This window comes from Myodes glareolus, chromosome 6, assembly GCF_982192425.1.
Source record: "Myodes glareolus chromosome 6, mMyoGla1.1, whole genome shotgun sequence".
In the NCBI taxonomy this organism is placed as follows: domain Eukaryota; kingdom Metazoa; phylum Chordata; class Mammalia; order Rodentia; family Cricetidae; genus Myodes; species Myodes glareolus.
In genome coordinates, this window is record NC_142031.1 from 48,946,348 (window position 1) to 48,960,162 (window position 13,815).

Sequence of the window (13,815 nt, forward strand, 5' to 3'; positions counted from 1 at the left end):
TTGACCTCTGTGACCTCAAGGCGTGGTAGTATACGCCTTTGGTCCCAATGCCTGGGAGGCAGAGACAAGCAGATCTCTGTGAGTTCAAGGTGATGTAGCACACGCCTTTAATCCCAGCGCACGTGCTTTGTAACTCTCTACCGCTGCGTCCCTGCCTACTCCCGAGGCATCATCTGGGATAATGGGCAGTGGACCAATCCAAGAGTGACACGTCAGAAGCGAGGACTGTTTCCTTTATAAGGGCTGGGTTCCCCTCATTCGGGGTCTCCGCTTTGGAAGCTGATGCTCTCCCTCTCAAGAGGCATTAAAGCTTTACTGCAGAAGTATCCTAAGTGCCCCGCGTCGTTCTTGCTGGCGAGACCGTAGCGCGGGACAAAACCCTGTCTCGACAAACAAACAAACAAACAAACATTCCAGGACAGCCAGGGTTACACAGAGAAACCCTGTCTTGAAAAACCCCCAAACAAAACAAACAATAAAAAAGAAAAGGAAGTTGGCACAGACCTTTAATCCTAGCACTCAGGAGGCAGAGGCAGGCGGATCCTTCTGTGAGTTCCATGCCAGCAGGCTACAGGGTGAGAACCCTGAACCCCTGCCTCAAAACATGAACAAAAACATCAGAGAAAAGAAAAGAAAAAATAAATCCAGGATCTGAAGCAGTAACTCAGCAGTTAAGAACCTTGCTGTTCTTATATAGGACCCTCTCAGCACCCACATGGTAACTAATAACCATCTGTCCATTTCTACAGAATCTGATGCCCTCCTTCCATGGGCACTGCACACATATGGTGCACAGACACACATGTAGGCAAAACACCCACACACATAAAATAAACACAATTAAATCTAAAAAAGAAAACTGGCAAAAAGTTAAAATAAAAGTACAAATCCATGGGACTCAAGACTTACAGATTTCAAGACTTATATTACCCAATAATGAACATAGAATAGGCGACCGGAAGAGAACAGAGACTTCAGTAATAGTAATAGATTTCAATTGATTTTCAATGGATAGAGGCAATCCAGCAGACTAACCTGAGTTTCATTCTGGAAGTCACATAGAAGTAGAAGGAGAGAACTGCATGCAGTGGCACATACACATGACAAATGGAAAGAAAGGGAAAGGGAGCGAGGGAAACAGGCCAGTGAGACATATCTGTAGGACCCACACTGTGAAAGAAGGGAACAAACCCCAGAGACCAGCTTTCTCAGTTCTGGACTGCACTGGAAACAGAGCAGCACCTGCGGCACTCCCTGGGTGGCTACTTCTGTTTGTTCACAGTTGATTTATCAATTGGAAATTCCCTTTAATGTGTGTCCACTGGCTTAGCCTAGCTGTAATCTCTGAAACGCAGCTAGACAGTAGGACATGTCAGGCTCTTCCATGACAGGCTACTGCCAAGACCCTGGGGGTGCTGAAAGAACAGCGTGGCCTCTGCTCCATCAACTTTTTCAGTTGCATTCAGAAGAAGATGGCTCTGAATGTACTCAACACAAAAATCATAAACGTCTTAAAGCACTATTTTTTTTGCAAATTTTATTTTGTAAATCAAGAACAATGTCATGTGTTCCAATGTTAAAAACTGCTGGGCTCTGGTTGGCTTCTTCCCAGATCCTCAAGATTTGCTGGGCAAGAACTGTATTATTTTCACAAAATGTGAAAAAGTCAATTTGACTGCAGCACAGATTTACATTTACATTTACAGACTGCCCCCAAAGAAGCACAAGCTATTCAAATGGACTATAGTACCATTTATCAGTCTAGGTTTAGTTAAGCAAGACAGTGTGACAGCAAAGTCAGTAGTAACCAAGCAGAAGGCAGAACACTCTGGTTCCCACCAGGGACACACTTACCATAATCACAGGTGGGTTGGGCGCTGGAGTCAGAGTATGTGGACTGCAAAGTGGTTTCGGATCCCTGGACAAAACCTAAATAAACATATGCACAAGGTGGTTAATTTCCCCAAACCAGCCACAGCAAAGCAACTAAGACAACATTTCATTTCAATAGAGACTAGCAGATAGGTCGCCCTTCAGCTGAGAAGCTTCTAAAACCTGTAGATTCCAGATAGAGTCTCTCTGTGTAGATTTGGAGCCTGTCCTGAAACTCACTCTGCAGACCAGGCTGGCCTCAAACTCACAGAGATTCACCTGCCTCTGCCTCCTGAGTGTTGGGATTAAAGGCGTGCGCCACCACTGTCCAGCAAGATTCCATACTTTAAGTAAACCTCTGAACACAACCAATGGAAAGACAGTCATGTCTAACTTGCTACAAGTACTACATAAAAAGTATAAACATTTTAAGTTACTAGCCTATTGTGGTCAATGAGTACCCAAATTATCATTCAGTTACTTTCATTTCAAACAAAAGCGGGGTTAGTTTTAAAATTATGTTAATGTCAAAAAATCTTGTCTCCTTGCCTGGCTATTTTATTTTTTGAGATAGGTTTCGCTCTGTAGCCCAGACTTGTCTCATATTTCCTCTGTTTCAGTCTCCTAGGCACTAGGTATTACAAGCATAAACCTCCAGGCTGGCCTTGAACTTACAGAGATCTGCCTACCTCTACCTCCTGAGTGCTGGGATTAAAGGCATGCACTATCACCACCTGGCATCCCCTAGTTTTTTAAAGACAGATCTCTGTATGCACTCTGAGCTGATCTTGAACTCATTACTCTGGAGACTGAGGATAGAGTGATGAATTCTTTTTAGTGACAGAGATCTTTTATAGTTCAAGGCCACTGGTCTACATGAAAGTTCCAAGTCAGTCAGGGCTACACAGTGAGACTCTGTTTCAAAAATAAAACTAACCAAAATAAAAACCCTCAGGTTATGTGTACAAGGTGCATGTGACATATAAATAATTTACTGTTTAGTCTTGGGCCCTACCCAAGGCATCATTAGGGATATTTCAAAATAAAAAAAAATCTGAAAGTACTTTAGGTCCTAAGTATTTGGATAAGGGACACTCGGATACTGACCCACTCTGCAGCAGTCACTATGAAGCCACACATGTACACCTGCAACCCTATACTCTGGGAAAGCAGAGGCAGGAGGATTGTGAGTTCTAGGCATGCCTAATTTAAATAGGGAGGTCTTGTCTAATATCCTGTATATCTTTTCACACTTAGTGTTGAAATAATGATTTAAGAATCACTAAGCCCATAACTCAAAATTAATGATAGTGTTTTCAACAAAAACAACATTTCCAACAAAAACATATGCTAAATACCATCCATCTGGGTACAAATTCCTATATAGTTGTTCAGTAGAAGGTTTGCAGTCTAAGAACCAGCACTTATGAGGCTGAGGCAGACTGCCATGAGTTCAAGGCACTGGAATACAGAGTGAGATACTACTCCCCCCAAAAAAACCCATAGCAACAACAGCCAGCAATGAACACTGGGCAAGTGCTTCCTTGGTGGATGCTTTAGCTACATCTCATGCCATCCTCATCAGAGCCAGTATGCTGATCCCATTCCCTGTCCAAAGTTCTTAAAAGGTATGTCCTTTTCAAGTCCAAAAAGTTCTGCAAATCAAGGATTCTCAGAACTGGGGATGTGGTGTGGGAAGTCCTTCTGTACATGTGTTGCTTTTATTGGTTAACGAACAGAGAAGCTGCTTTAGCCTGTGACAGGGCAGAGGAGAGCTAGGCAGGAAACAACAGGGATGAGGTCAGACAAATCACCTGACTACACTTCATGAACACGCAAGCACCCTCTGCAAATGTGAGCAAATGCACATGGGACCTGAAAGAATGGATACTGTTATGAATGTGGTGCAAAATTAATAAGGCTTATACTTTGTGGTCCTCGGGATGATCCCAGGTCTCTGGTATGTCAACAATGTATCACTAAGCTATATCCTAGTCCCCAGTGTATTTAATTACAGGGTACCACCCTGACCCCAGGAGAAGACACCATGCTTTTTCAAGCTGGAATTCCAAATACATCCAGGTGCAAGGGTTCCAAATAAGAAAACTGCGGACTCCGTTTCAGCTTTACTGTCCAGGGAAGGAATAGAGTCTGGCTTTGAGGAAGGAGAAAACACAAATACACAGACTGACTCTTTGCTCTTCTCCCAAAAGAGGTTGTGTTCAATTAGTTTTTTCCCCCAGGGGTCCAGAGCCTTCCAAAGATGCTTAAATTTCAAGTACTGATGATTTAATAACTGTCTATACAAAACACTGAGTTGAGGGGATGATGGGAGAAATGGCTTAGTGGTTATGAGTACTGCCTGTTCTTTCAGAGGACAGGGGTTTAAGCCAAAAACCCACGGGGTGGCTCACAATTATAAGTAACTATAGTTTTATGGATTTGACACACTCTTAAGAGCAGGCATTCATGCCGAGCAGTGGTGGTGCACGCCTTTAATCCCAGCACTCGGTAGGCAAGACCAGCCTGGGCTACAAGAGCTAGTTCCAGGACAGGCTCCAAAAGTTAGAGAGAAACCCTGTCTTGAAACCCCCCCCAAAAAAAGGGGGGGAGGCAGGCATTCATATAGTGGTGCACAGACATGAGTTGGACAGATGGCTGAGGATTTAAGAGAAACTGCTGCTCAATCATGAGGACAAGGGTCATATTACAAAACCCACATCAGGCAGCTCACACACTTCTGTTAACGCCAGCTCCAAGGGATCTAATGTCCTCTTTTGGTCTCCAGGGGCACCTTCATACACATATCTGATATACTCACACAAACATATAAACATAAATGCACAGAGGTACATATAAATAAAATAAAACTTTAAATAAACAAAACAACAAAGTCACTGAAAGCAAGGCTGGAGAAATAGCTCAGTTAGTAAAGTGTTTGCTGCCCAAGCATTGAGACCTGAGTATCAGCCCCATACCCACAGGGATATATACCCAAGGGATGGTGGGACAGTACCCTGGGGAGGACAACCAGGTGAATTCTTCGGCTTGCTGACCAGTTTGCTCAGTGCAATCAGGAAGTTCTAGGCTAATGAGACCCCCCCCAAAAAACAAAAACAGACAAACAAACAAACAAACAAACAAAAACAAAAAACCAAGCAGCCGGCGAGATGGCTCAGAGGTTAAGAGCGCCTAACGTTCCTCCACCAGAGGACCTGGGTTTGAGTCCCGTCTGGCTCTCAGCTATCAATACATCAATAGATCAATTGATCGCAAAAAAAGAAAAACAAAAACAAAAAACAAAACAAAACAAAACAAAAAGCACGGTAGTTGGCACTAGAAAAATGACACCAAAGTTGACCTCTGGTTTACGTACACACATCTGTCCATATATGTGTACATACACACACTAAACACAAAAATATTCACGGGGAGTTCACCTATAGAAAATAATCAGGGGCTGGAGAGATGGCTCAGCGGTTAAGCACACTGACTGCTCTTCCAGAGGTCCTGAGTTCAATTCCCAGCAACCACATGGTGACTCACAACCACCTATAAAGAGATCTGGTGCCCTCTTCTGGCCTACAGGTAGGATACGTATAAATAAACAAATAAATAAATAAATCTTAAAAAAAAAGAAAATAATAAGGATAATGTATTCTACCCAATTTTTTTATGACTATAACAACACTGCCACAAAAATGCCCCCAGGCTTTATGTATATTACATAAATATGGTAATTTTTTGCAGTCTCACTACATTGCTTGAGCTATAATAGCTAGTACTACAGGTATAGAATACCATAGCCAGCTATGTAATGTGCTTTCTTTTCAGGTGTTCCCCCCACCCGGGGGTGATTATCTAATTCAGGGACCTGAACTCTACTACTGAGCCATATCTCCAGCCCTGATTTGGTTTGCTAAGTAGGGTGTAGGTACATAACCTCAAAGCCTTGAATCTGTTTCCAACTTCCAAATGCTGAAATTACAGGCATGCACGATGGTGTGGTGGGCAGATTACTAGGCAAGCACTCTATCACTGCACTATATCTCCAGTCCTCTTTTTAATTCGCTTTGCATTTTGAGATATGTTTGCTTAGTTGTCCAGACAGGCTTCAAATTCACTCTGTAACCCTGGTAGATGTTCGAATTACAAGCCTGTGCTACCAGGCTTGACACATACAAGTTTAAGTACATTTAAGTACAGTTGTCAGTTATCTGTTGGGGACTTATTCCAGAACAGGCTCTCTCACTCAAAGAAAGAAAATTCACAAAAGCTGAAGTTCCTTTTATAAAACGCCCACTGTAGGGACTAGAGAGATAGCTCAGTGGTTAAGAGCATTGGCTGTTCTGGAGGACCTGGGTTCAGTTCCCAGGACCCACACGGCAGCTCACAACTGTATGTAACTCCAGTTCCAGAGAATCTGACACTGTTATACCAATGCATATAAAATAAAGCTAAATACATTTTTTAAAAAAAAAATAAAATGCCCACTGTATGTTTTAAGTTATCTTTAATTACTTATAAGACTTAACATGATGTAAATTACACATAAAGCCATACTGTTTATTATTTAATACATAATGGCAAGCAGTCTGTACATGGTTAGTAGAGATAGTAGAGATACACCTTTCCCAAAATATTTTCAATCCTCTATGGACTGAACCCATAAACAGAGCTCACAGATACAGAAGCATGAGTATACTGCAATTGTAATGAAACACTACAAAGTGACAGACACACATTCTAAGTTCAGTAAGAAAACTGCAGAGCAAATGATTTATTTTTTTAAAGAGTTATTTATTTATTATGTATACAGTGTTTTGCCTGCACTGCCTGCATGCCAAAAGAGGGCACCAGATCTCATAGATGGTTGTGAGCCATCATGTGGTTGTTGGGAATTGAACTCAGGACCTCTGGAAGAGCAGCAGCCAGTGCTCTTAACCTTTGAGCCATCTCTCCAGTCCCCAAAGGGTTTATGTTTACTCATAAGAGAGTCTTAGTTTCTCCATGAACAAAAAAAACAAAAACAAAAAACAAAAACAACAACAAAAAACCCTCTAAAGATAGGGACTGATAGGTGGGGCAAACCCCTATCTCTGATACCAGACAGACAAATAGACACACAGACACACAGACTCAGACACACAGACACAGACACACAGACACACAGACACACACACACATTGAGTACTTGTCAGGCATGCAGACAAGGCCCTGAGGTTGCATCCCCAGTGCTGCAAATACAGAGAGGTGGAGAAGGATGCTGATAAACCACCAATGAGATGAACTGCAATGATTCTGCCTTCCTGAGATGACGTAGTCTCCCCCACCACCACTCCAGAGAAACAGAGGTAGCTGGTGTGATCACTAAGTCATGCAGAAATGACTGACTTTTGTGACTTCTGGTATATTCTTTCTTGGATTATTTCTAGTCTGAGGAAAAACAGATGCCATATTGTTAGGGTTCTTCTCATGGCCCTACAGAGCAACCCATGTGGCAAACAACCATAGCTAGAATTAATTTGCCAGATACAGGAGCTTGAGTCATGCCTGAGTCATGCTGGAGGTGGGGACAACTGTCACCCTAAGTGTAACCTGGCCCAGAACCACCAGCTACAGTACTTGTGCGTGATGAACACAGCTATGCTGTGAGATAAGTATTCTATAAAAAGACCAGTCTACAGAAGACATTTGAAGGCCTGATTCTAGGTTTTTTTTCCTGCAGTTTTTCTCCTGTTCCCATCCTTCCCATTTCATACTACAGATGGGTTCCAAAGCTGAATGCACTGCTCTTGCAGAGAACTGAGCTTGGTTCCCAGCACCAGCATATTGGCTCAATACCACCTGTAACTTCAACTCCAGAGGATCTGACACCTTCTGGCTTCTATGGACATCCACACACATGTGCACATACCCAAATATAGGTATATAACAGTGACATATGCTTCAAAGTTTCCAGGACTTAGTCTCTAAGTTCCATTAAAGTGACTTAATCCAACACAAAAGAAGATGAGGCAGGAGAATGGTTGTGAGTTCAAGGCCAGCCTGGGCTCATTTTAAGATGGGAAGTCAGTCCAAGCTATAATGTAGGACTCTTAACAAAAGTGTCTTAAAATGTCTTTGAATTTAGTAACCTTTTTTTGGGTTTTGTTTTTTGAAACAGCTAATGTCACCCAGGCAAGTCTTGAACTTATATTCCTAACTCTCAGGTGCTGAGATTCTAAGACTACCACAAAGACCAGCTTCCTGGTTAGCGTCTTTAAAGGGAAAGAACCATAGTATAAACTTACAGCTGGCTTTTTAGCGTCTTTAAAGGGAAAGAACCATAGTATAAACTTACAGCTGGCTTTTTAGTTTAGCCAGAGGAAAGGGAAACTAACCATTATCTCATTAGCTTGGCTACTTCAATGCCCACAAAACCCAGGATTACAGCCTACAAGACCTGAAGCTGAAATTCAAACTTCACCATTAGTGAACTAATCCGGTTTCCTCATCCGTAAAAACAAATGCTCCATTATCAAGCTATCCCATAAGACACAATCATTCATCCTCTTGTTCTTCAATAGCCCTGCTTCTAAATGCAGAACTATTTTCAAGTCTTGGACAGACCTGGTGAAGAGAATTACATCTTAATTCTAGAGACATTAAGCATTAGTTCTACTTAATGATTTTCCTTTCCAATATCGTTGCAAAACTGCCCAACACTCCTACAAAAAGTGGTGGAAGCCACACTAAGCACTTCAAGACACAGAGCAGCAGCCCTACTCTTTATCCACTAGATGTCAGTAGCACTGCATACCAGCCCCCTCCACACGCTAAGATGAGACAACAAAACAGGACTGTAGACATTGTCAAATGTCCCTCTGGGAGGTGGGAGGCAGGCAGACTCACCCTGATTGAGAACCACTGGCCTAGGGGACAGTCGTTAGAAAACCCAAGGTTCTTGGCGAGCTCTTAACCAAGGACTAGCATAAGGGGCCTATACAGAAGCCCGTTACTTAGGTTCATTCAAAGCCTTGAATATTCCTAGCAGAATGTGGTTTACCCAGCAACCACATAAGTTCAAGCCTGAAATACCTCCAGCAAAGTGTGAGGCGCTGTCTACGGCTTTAAGGCGCTGACTGATAAGTTTCATTGGTCACTGCTAAGGCATACCCAGGCAGCCTTGGCAACTTACCCAGGAATGATTGACAGTCACTTAAGCATATTCCACACCTCCTCATCCTGCACATCACCCACCTTCCTCTTTGCTCAGATACCACTGATCTCCCCAGCAAGATCTAAGGAGGTAGGCGGTACCAGTCCAGGACGTTGTTGGGCCAGTTATTCTTATTCTGCTTACATATCTTCTTAAACCTCACCTCTTTCCAGAGGCCTCGAAACTCTGAATCCCTTCAGGATACCCAGGGCCCAGGAATACAGCGTGCATTCATTTATGAGCCTACTTACGTCTGCCCTCGCCGATAAGCTGCTTAAGAAATTTTCGGTCAGTATTCCCAGAACCTACTCATCACTTTCTAGGTGAGTTGAATGAATTAATGTGGAAAATAGTTATTCCTCGCCAAGGTTCACGCTCGGTCCCTAAAGCTCCCTGCATAGCTCAGATCCTTCATTTATTTACTGATCATCCCCCTGGAGCCTGGCGCTTCTCCCAGCTTTGGACCAGATGAAGAGGGGAGTGGCGTTGGGTAAGGATCCGCGACGTTTAGCACCGAAACAGTGCGCGAGAGGCAATGGCGACAGCAGCCGAGACAGCAAACTGATCTCTAAAGCTCAGGCCTGAGAAGCTATGTCTTAGGACCTGGAGGTCCGTGGGGGCACTAGCCAGGGACGTAGGCGGTGGGAACTGGGACCTAACGCCGGGATTCGGGGCCTGCGGTCACAGAAGACAAGCATGGCTTTGAGCAGCCGGGAGACCGGGATGTCCGGCTGAGGTCACTGGCAGCCGGGGCTTGAGGGATGCGACCCCGAAGCGAAGGGCCTGAGGCGCCATTTTGTGACCGGAGAGGGCAGTGACCGCGACACCACGGGAGGTGTGGGCGAGCCTGGCGTGACTCGGCCCGTCCTTGTCCCTCCCCGGCCCGGAGCCCGCCCTTCACTCTGCTGGGCCTACCTGTGTAGCTCATGGCGACAGCGAACACCCGAACCGTGGACCAACACCGCTACTCTGCGCATCTGACGCCACAACAATCTCTGGGGGCCCCTTCCACACACGCCCGGCCCCGCCCCCTGATCTCACTGGCTCGTGTCAGCCTCGGACTTCACGTCCACTGGGCTGCTGAGCTGTCTATTTTTATACATCTTCGCAACAGTGGTTGGAGACACTGCCAACCCCTGATGGCCCCGCCCCGCCCCGCCTCCTGTTGATCAAAGTCTGAGCTGATAGGCCAAGCGGAGCCGACGGACAGGTAGAGTTCGGAGGGGCGGGGCTACGTGCAACCCAGCGGCCCGAGCCCACGCGTGGCGGGCGCCGGGTGCGTGTTCGCTGGACTTCGGCCACTGAAATGCTAGCGGAATCCGTTCATGTACCATTTGGCCTTCAGTTTCAAAACGAGAATGGTAAAGCCACGCTGAAATGAGAAAATTAAGATCTAACTGCCAAACAAGGTCCTGACAAAAATTACATAATGTTTAAATAAATGAACCTGGTCACGTGTGGTACGTGGCTTGTAATTCCAAAACACAGGGGCCTGAGGCAGAGAATGGTCTCGAGTTTGAGGTCAAATACGTTATGCGTTCTAAGGCACTCCAGGTTACATTAAGACCCTGTTTCACAGAGGTGAAAAAGAGCTGGGGCCAGTTTCATGAAGTAAATATTATTTTCTCATTAAGCATTATATTAACAATTAAGAGTATTTGTAAGGGTTGAGGATATAGCTCCGCGGTAAAGCACTTTATCCTAGCATGTATGGAAGGCCTGTGTGAGATTCCCCAACACTGCAGAATAGAAGATGCATTTTAAAAGACAAAACCTGGTCATAGTGGCTCACACCTGTAATCTCAGCACTTGGGAAACTGAGCCTGGAGGAACACTGTGAGTATAAGACCTTGTTTCAAAAATTAATATTTGGGCTTGGTAACACATTCTTTTAGCTTCAGCACTCAGAGGAAAGCAGATCTCTCTCTGAGTACAAGCACAGCTTAGTTTACATAGCAAATTTATGGCTAGCCAGGATCACCTTTGTCTCAAAAAATTGTTAAGTTTGTGTATGGTATTTGTATTTGTTATGTATGCAATATATTTAAATGTATCATGTATTATTACAAATACTTTACATGGGAACCTAGGCTCAGTGCTCAGTTCCATAAAACAAAAAACACAGCCCAGTAACCACCAGCCTTGTTCTAAGTGCCATGCCTGGCTGTGTTGAAAGTCACCATGAGACAGATCTCATAATTCTTTGGGTGGGGGGGGGGACTGTAAATAAAACTTAACATTTGGGAAATTGCATCAAGTTGTGCTTCTATGATTCGCGCACCCTTTTGGATTTGGGGAAATTTTGAAATAGGGTGCTGTATTTTTTTAGGTTTATGTATGTTTCGCTTGAATGTCATGCATCTACATGCGTGCCTAATGCTTGAGCTGGTCAGAAGAGGTGCTGAATATCCTGGATCAGAGTTACTGGTGTGAGGTGCCATGTGGGTAATGGGAACCAAACCCAGGTCCTCTTTGCCACTGAGCCATCTCTCAGTCCTTGTTATCAATTTCTTTAGGGGTAGTACTAATAGCATTCTTTAAAAGTCCAGATCCTTCAAAGAAATATACTGAAATACAGTTGACAGAATAGCCAAAAATGTGCTTCTCTGAAATTTAGATGGGGAATGGGGGTTGAGAAGTATAGTTGCTGTGATTAATGAGGTCTGGTGCCCTCTTCTGGCCTGCAGGCATTCATGCAGACAGAATATTGTATACATAATAAATAAATATACAAAAAACCCCCACTCCCTCTCCAAACTTACTTTTGCAGACCTTGTTGCCCCATGGAAGAAAGCCACTTGTAGTACACTCTGTGTGTCAACTCAGAACATGCAGCAGAGGTCTGCTTTATGCACTATTACTGCTTTGGGGTACCACTCACTGGCATCCAAATAAAGTAAGGCCCCATGATATCTCCTCTAAATCCTGGAGTTGACTTTGTGGCATTTGCCATAGCCGTCATGTCACCCAGGGTTTTGTTTAATTTCTGATGTCCTCGTGGGTTGAGCTCAAGCCATTCAAAGGTTAAAGGCTGCTTCTTTTAAGACTACAGAGTCATGTAAGCAGAGATTTGTTATACTCCTGAGTTTAAGGAAAAGGTCCCTGTTGTAAGAATGGTAGGTGACCCTTGCAGAGAGACAGCTATCAGTGTACTGTAATGGATAAAGAAAACCTTTGTGCTATGTGGTGGTGGTGCACACCTTTGATCCTATCACTTGGGGGGCAGAGGCAGGTGGATCTCTATGAGTTCAAGGCTAGACTGTTCTATAAGAGCTAGTTCCAGGACAGTTAGGGCTGTTACACAGAGAAACCCTGTCTTGGAAAAGAAAAGAAAGAAGAGAAAACCTTTCCATTTTAACTGTGCACAAAGACAGCCATCAGTGTCATAGTGGGTAGGAAGGCCTTCCCACTGTCAATGGATCTTTCAAAATCCACTCTAATGCTTTTATATTTAAAAAATTGATTTTAGCCAGGTGGTGGTGGCATATGCCTTTAATCCCAGCACTCAGGAGGCAGAAGCAGGCAGATCACTGAGTTCAAGGCCACCCTGGTAGATGGAGTGAGTTCCAGGACAGCTAGAGCTACACAGAGAAACCCTGTCTCAACCGCCCCCCCCCCCTCCACAAGTGCAAAAGAAACATGTTTGGGTCAGTTCTTACCATAAGAAATCCCACTTTTTCCAGTCTTATATATGACCAATGACAGTGGATGATGAGACCAACCACTAAATAAAAGAACACACCTGGGTCAAGTACACCACCCCTGCAAGCTTGACACAGCAGCCTGTTAAACCCCCCTCCCCTAGCAGAGAGGCACAGTAGGGGAGGCTGGGGAAACAAAAGGTTGGGTAGGGGCTTACTACTGTCCACACCCCATGACATCATTTTTAGTTGCCAGCACTTGGCTAGTTAGGAAAATGATGAACTGAAAAAGACACATGGAATAAAAAAGTAGGAGCCAACAGAATCTTATCACCTCAGAAATATTCAATGAATATTAGATGAGCAAGAAGCCAGGCCTGGTAGTGCAGGCCTTTAGTCCCTCAGGAGGCAGGGGCAGGCCGATTTCTGTAAGCCAGCCTGGATTACAAAGTGAGTTCCAGGACATCCACGGCTGTCTTGAAAAACAAAACAAAACAAAACAAAAAAACAAACAAAACCAAAAAAGAAAGGAAGAAAGAAAAATTGTAGAAGTTTAAATAAGGCCAGGTAGTGGTGGCACATGCCTTTAATCTCAGCATTCAGATCTCCGAGTTCAAAGTCAGCCTAGTCTACAGAGCTAGTTTCAGGTCAGCCAGGGCTACACAAACCGTGTCTTAAAAAATTCAATAAATTATTAAAACAAAAACAAAGCTCCTTTTCCCCTTGTTATCTGAGTTCATATGTCTCTTCTTGACGTTTACCTTGTCTAGGGAGGTAATACAAGTGGCATAACACTTGTGTGATATGTTCAAGACCTGGGATAGGGTCCCCAGCACTGCATTTAAAGTCCTATCTTAAAGACAGCCGAGTCCCAACTCTGCAATCTCATTCCCACCTAAAGCGCCAGCAGATGTGTGCTTCTACCCAACACCCACAACGAGTTCCTTCCCTTGGTAACAGCACCAGTGCCAGATGTTACTGCTGCTGGTTAAAGCCAACCAACCCTTTTGTCTTGGCTTCCTTCCAAGACCAGCAAACCAGAGCCCCGGTTCCTCCGCTCAGGGGAGCCACTTTCCCAGGTAACCAGAATCCCTCACCACC

At 44.2% G+C, this 13,815-nt stretch overlaps 1 protein-coding gene across 4 annotated transcripts in view; it reads right to left on the reverse strand.

The window, feature by feature from the left end:
- The window catches only part of Akap8l (A-kinase anchoring protein 8 like), a 34,556-nt gene extending 24,410 nt beyond the window's left edge, over positions 1 to 10,146 (reverse strand). For all 4 annotated transcript variants that reach the window (XM_048439951.1, XM_048439950.1, XM_048439949.2 and 1 more), the window contains exons 1-2: positions 9,989 to 10,146; positions 1,855 to 1,929 (exon numbers count right to left, since the gene is read on the reverse strand). In XM_048439951.1, coding sequence (XP_048295908.1) covers positions 1,855 to 1,929; positions 9,989 to 10,001 — 88 coding nt within the window. In that variant the 5' untranslated portion in view covers positions 10,002 to 10,146. The remainder of the gene's footprint in view (positions 1 to 1,854; positions 1,930 to 9,988) is intronic.
- Positions 10,147 to 13,815: the final 3,669 nt, after the last annotated feature.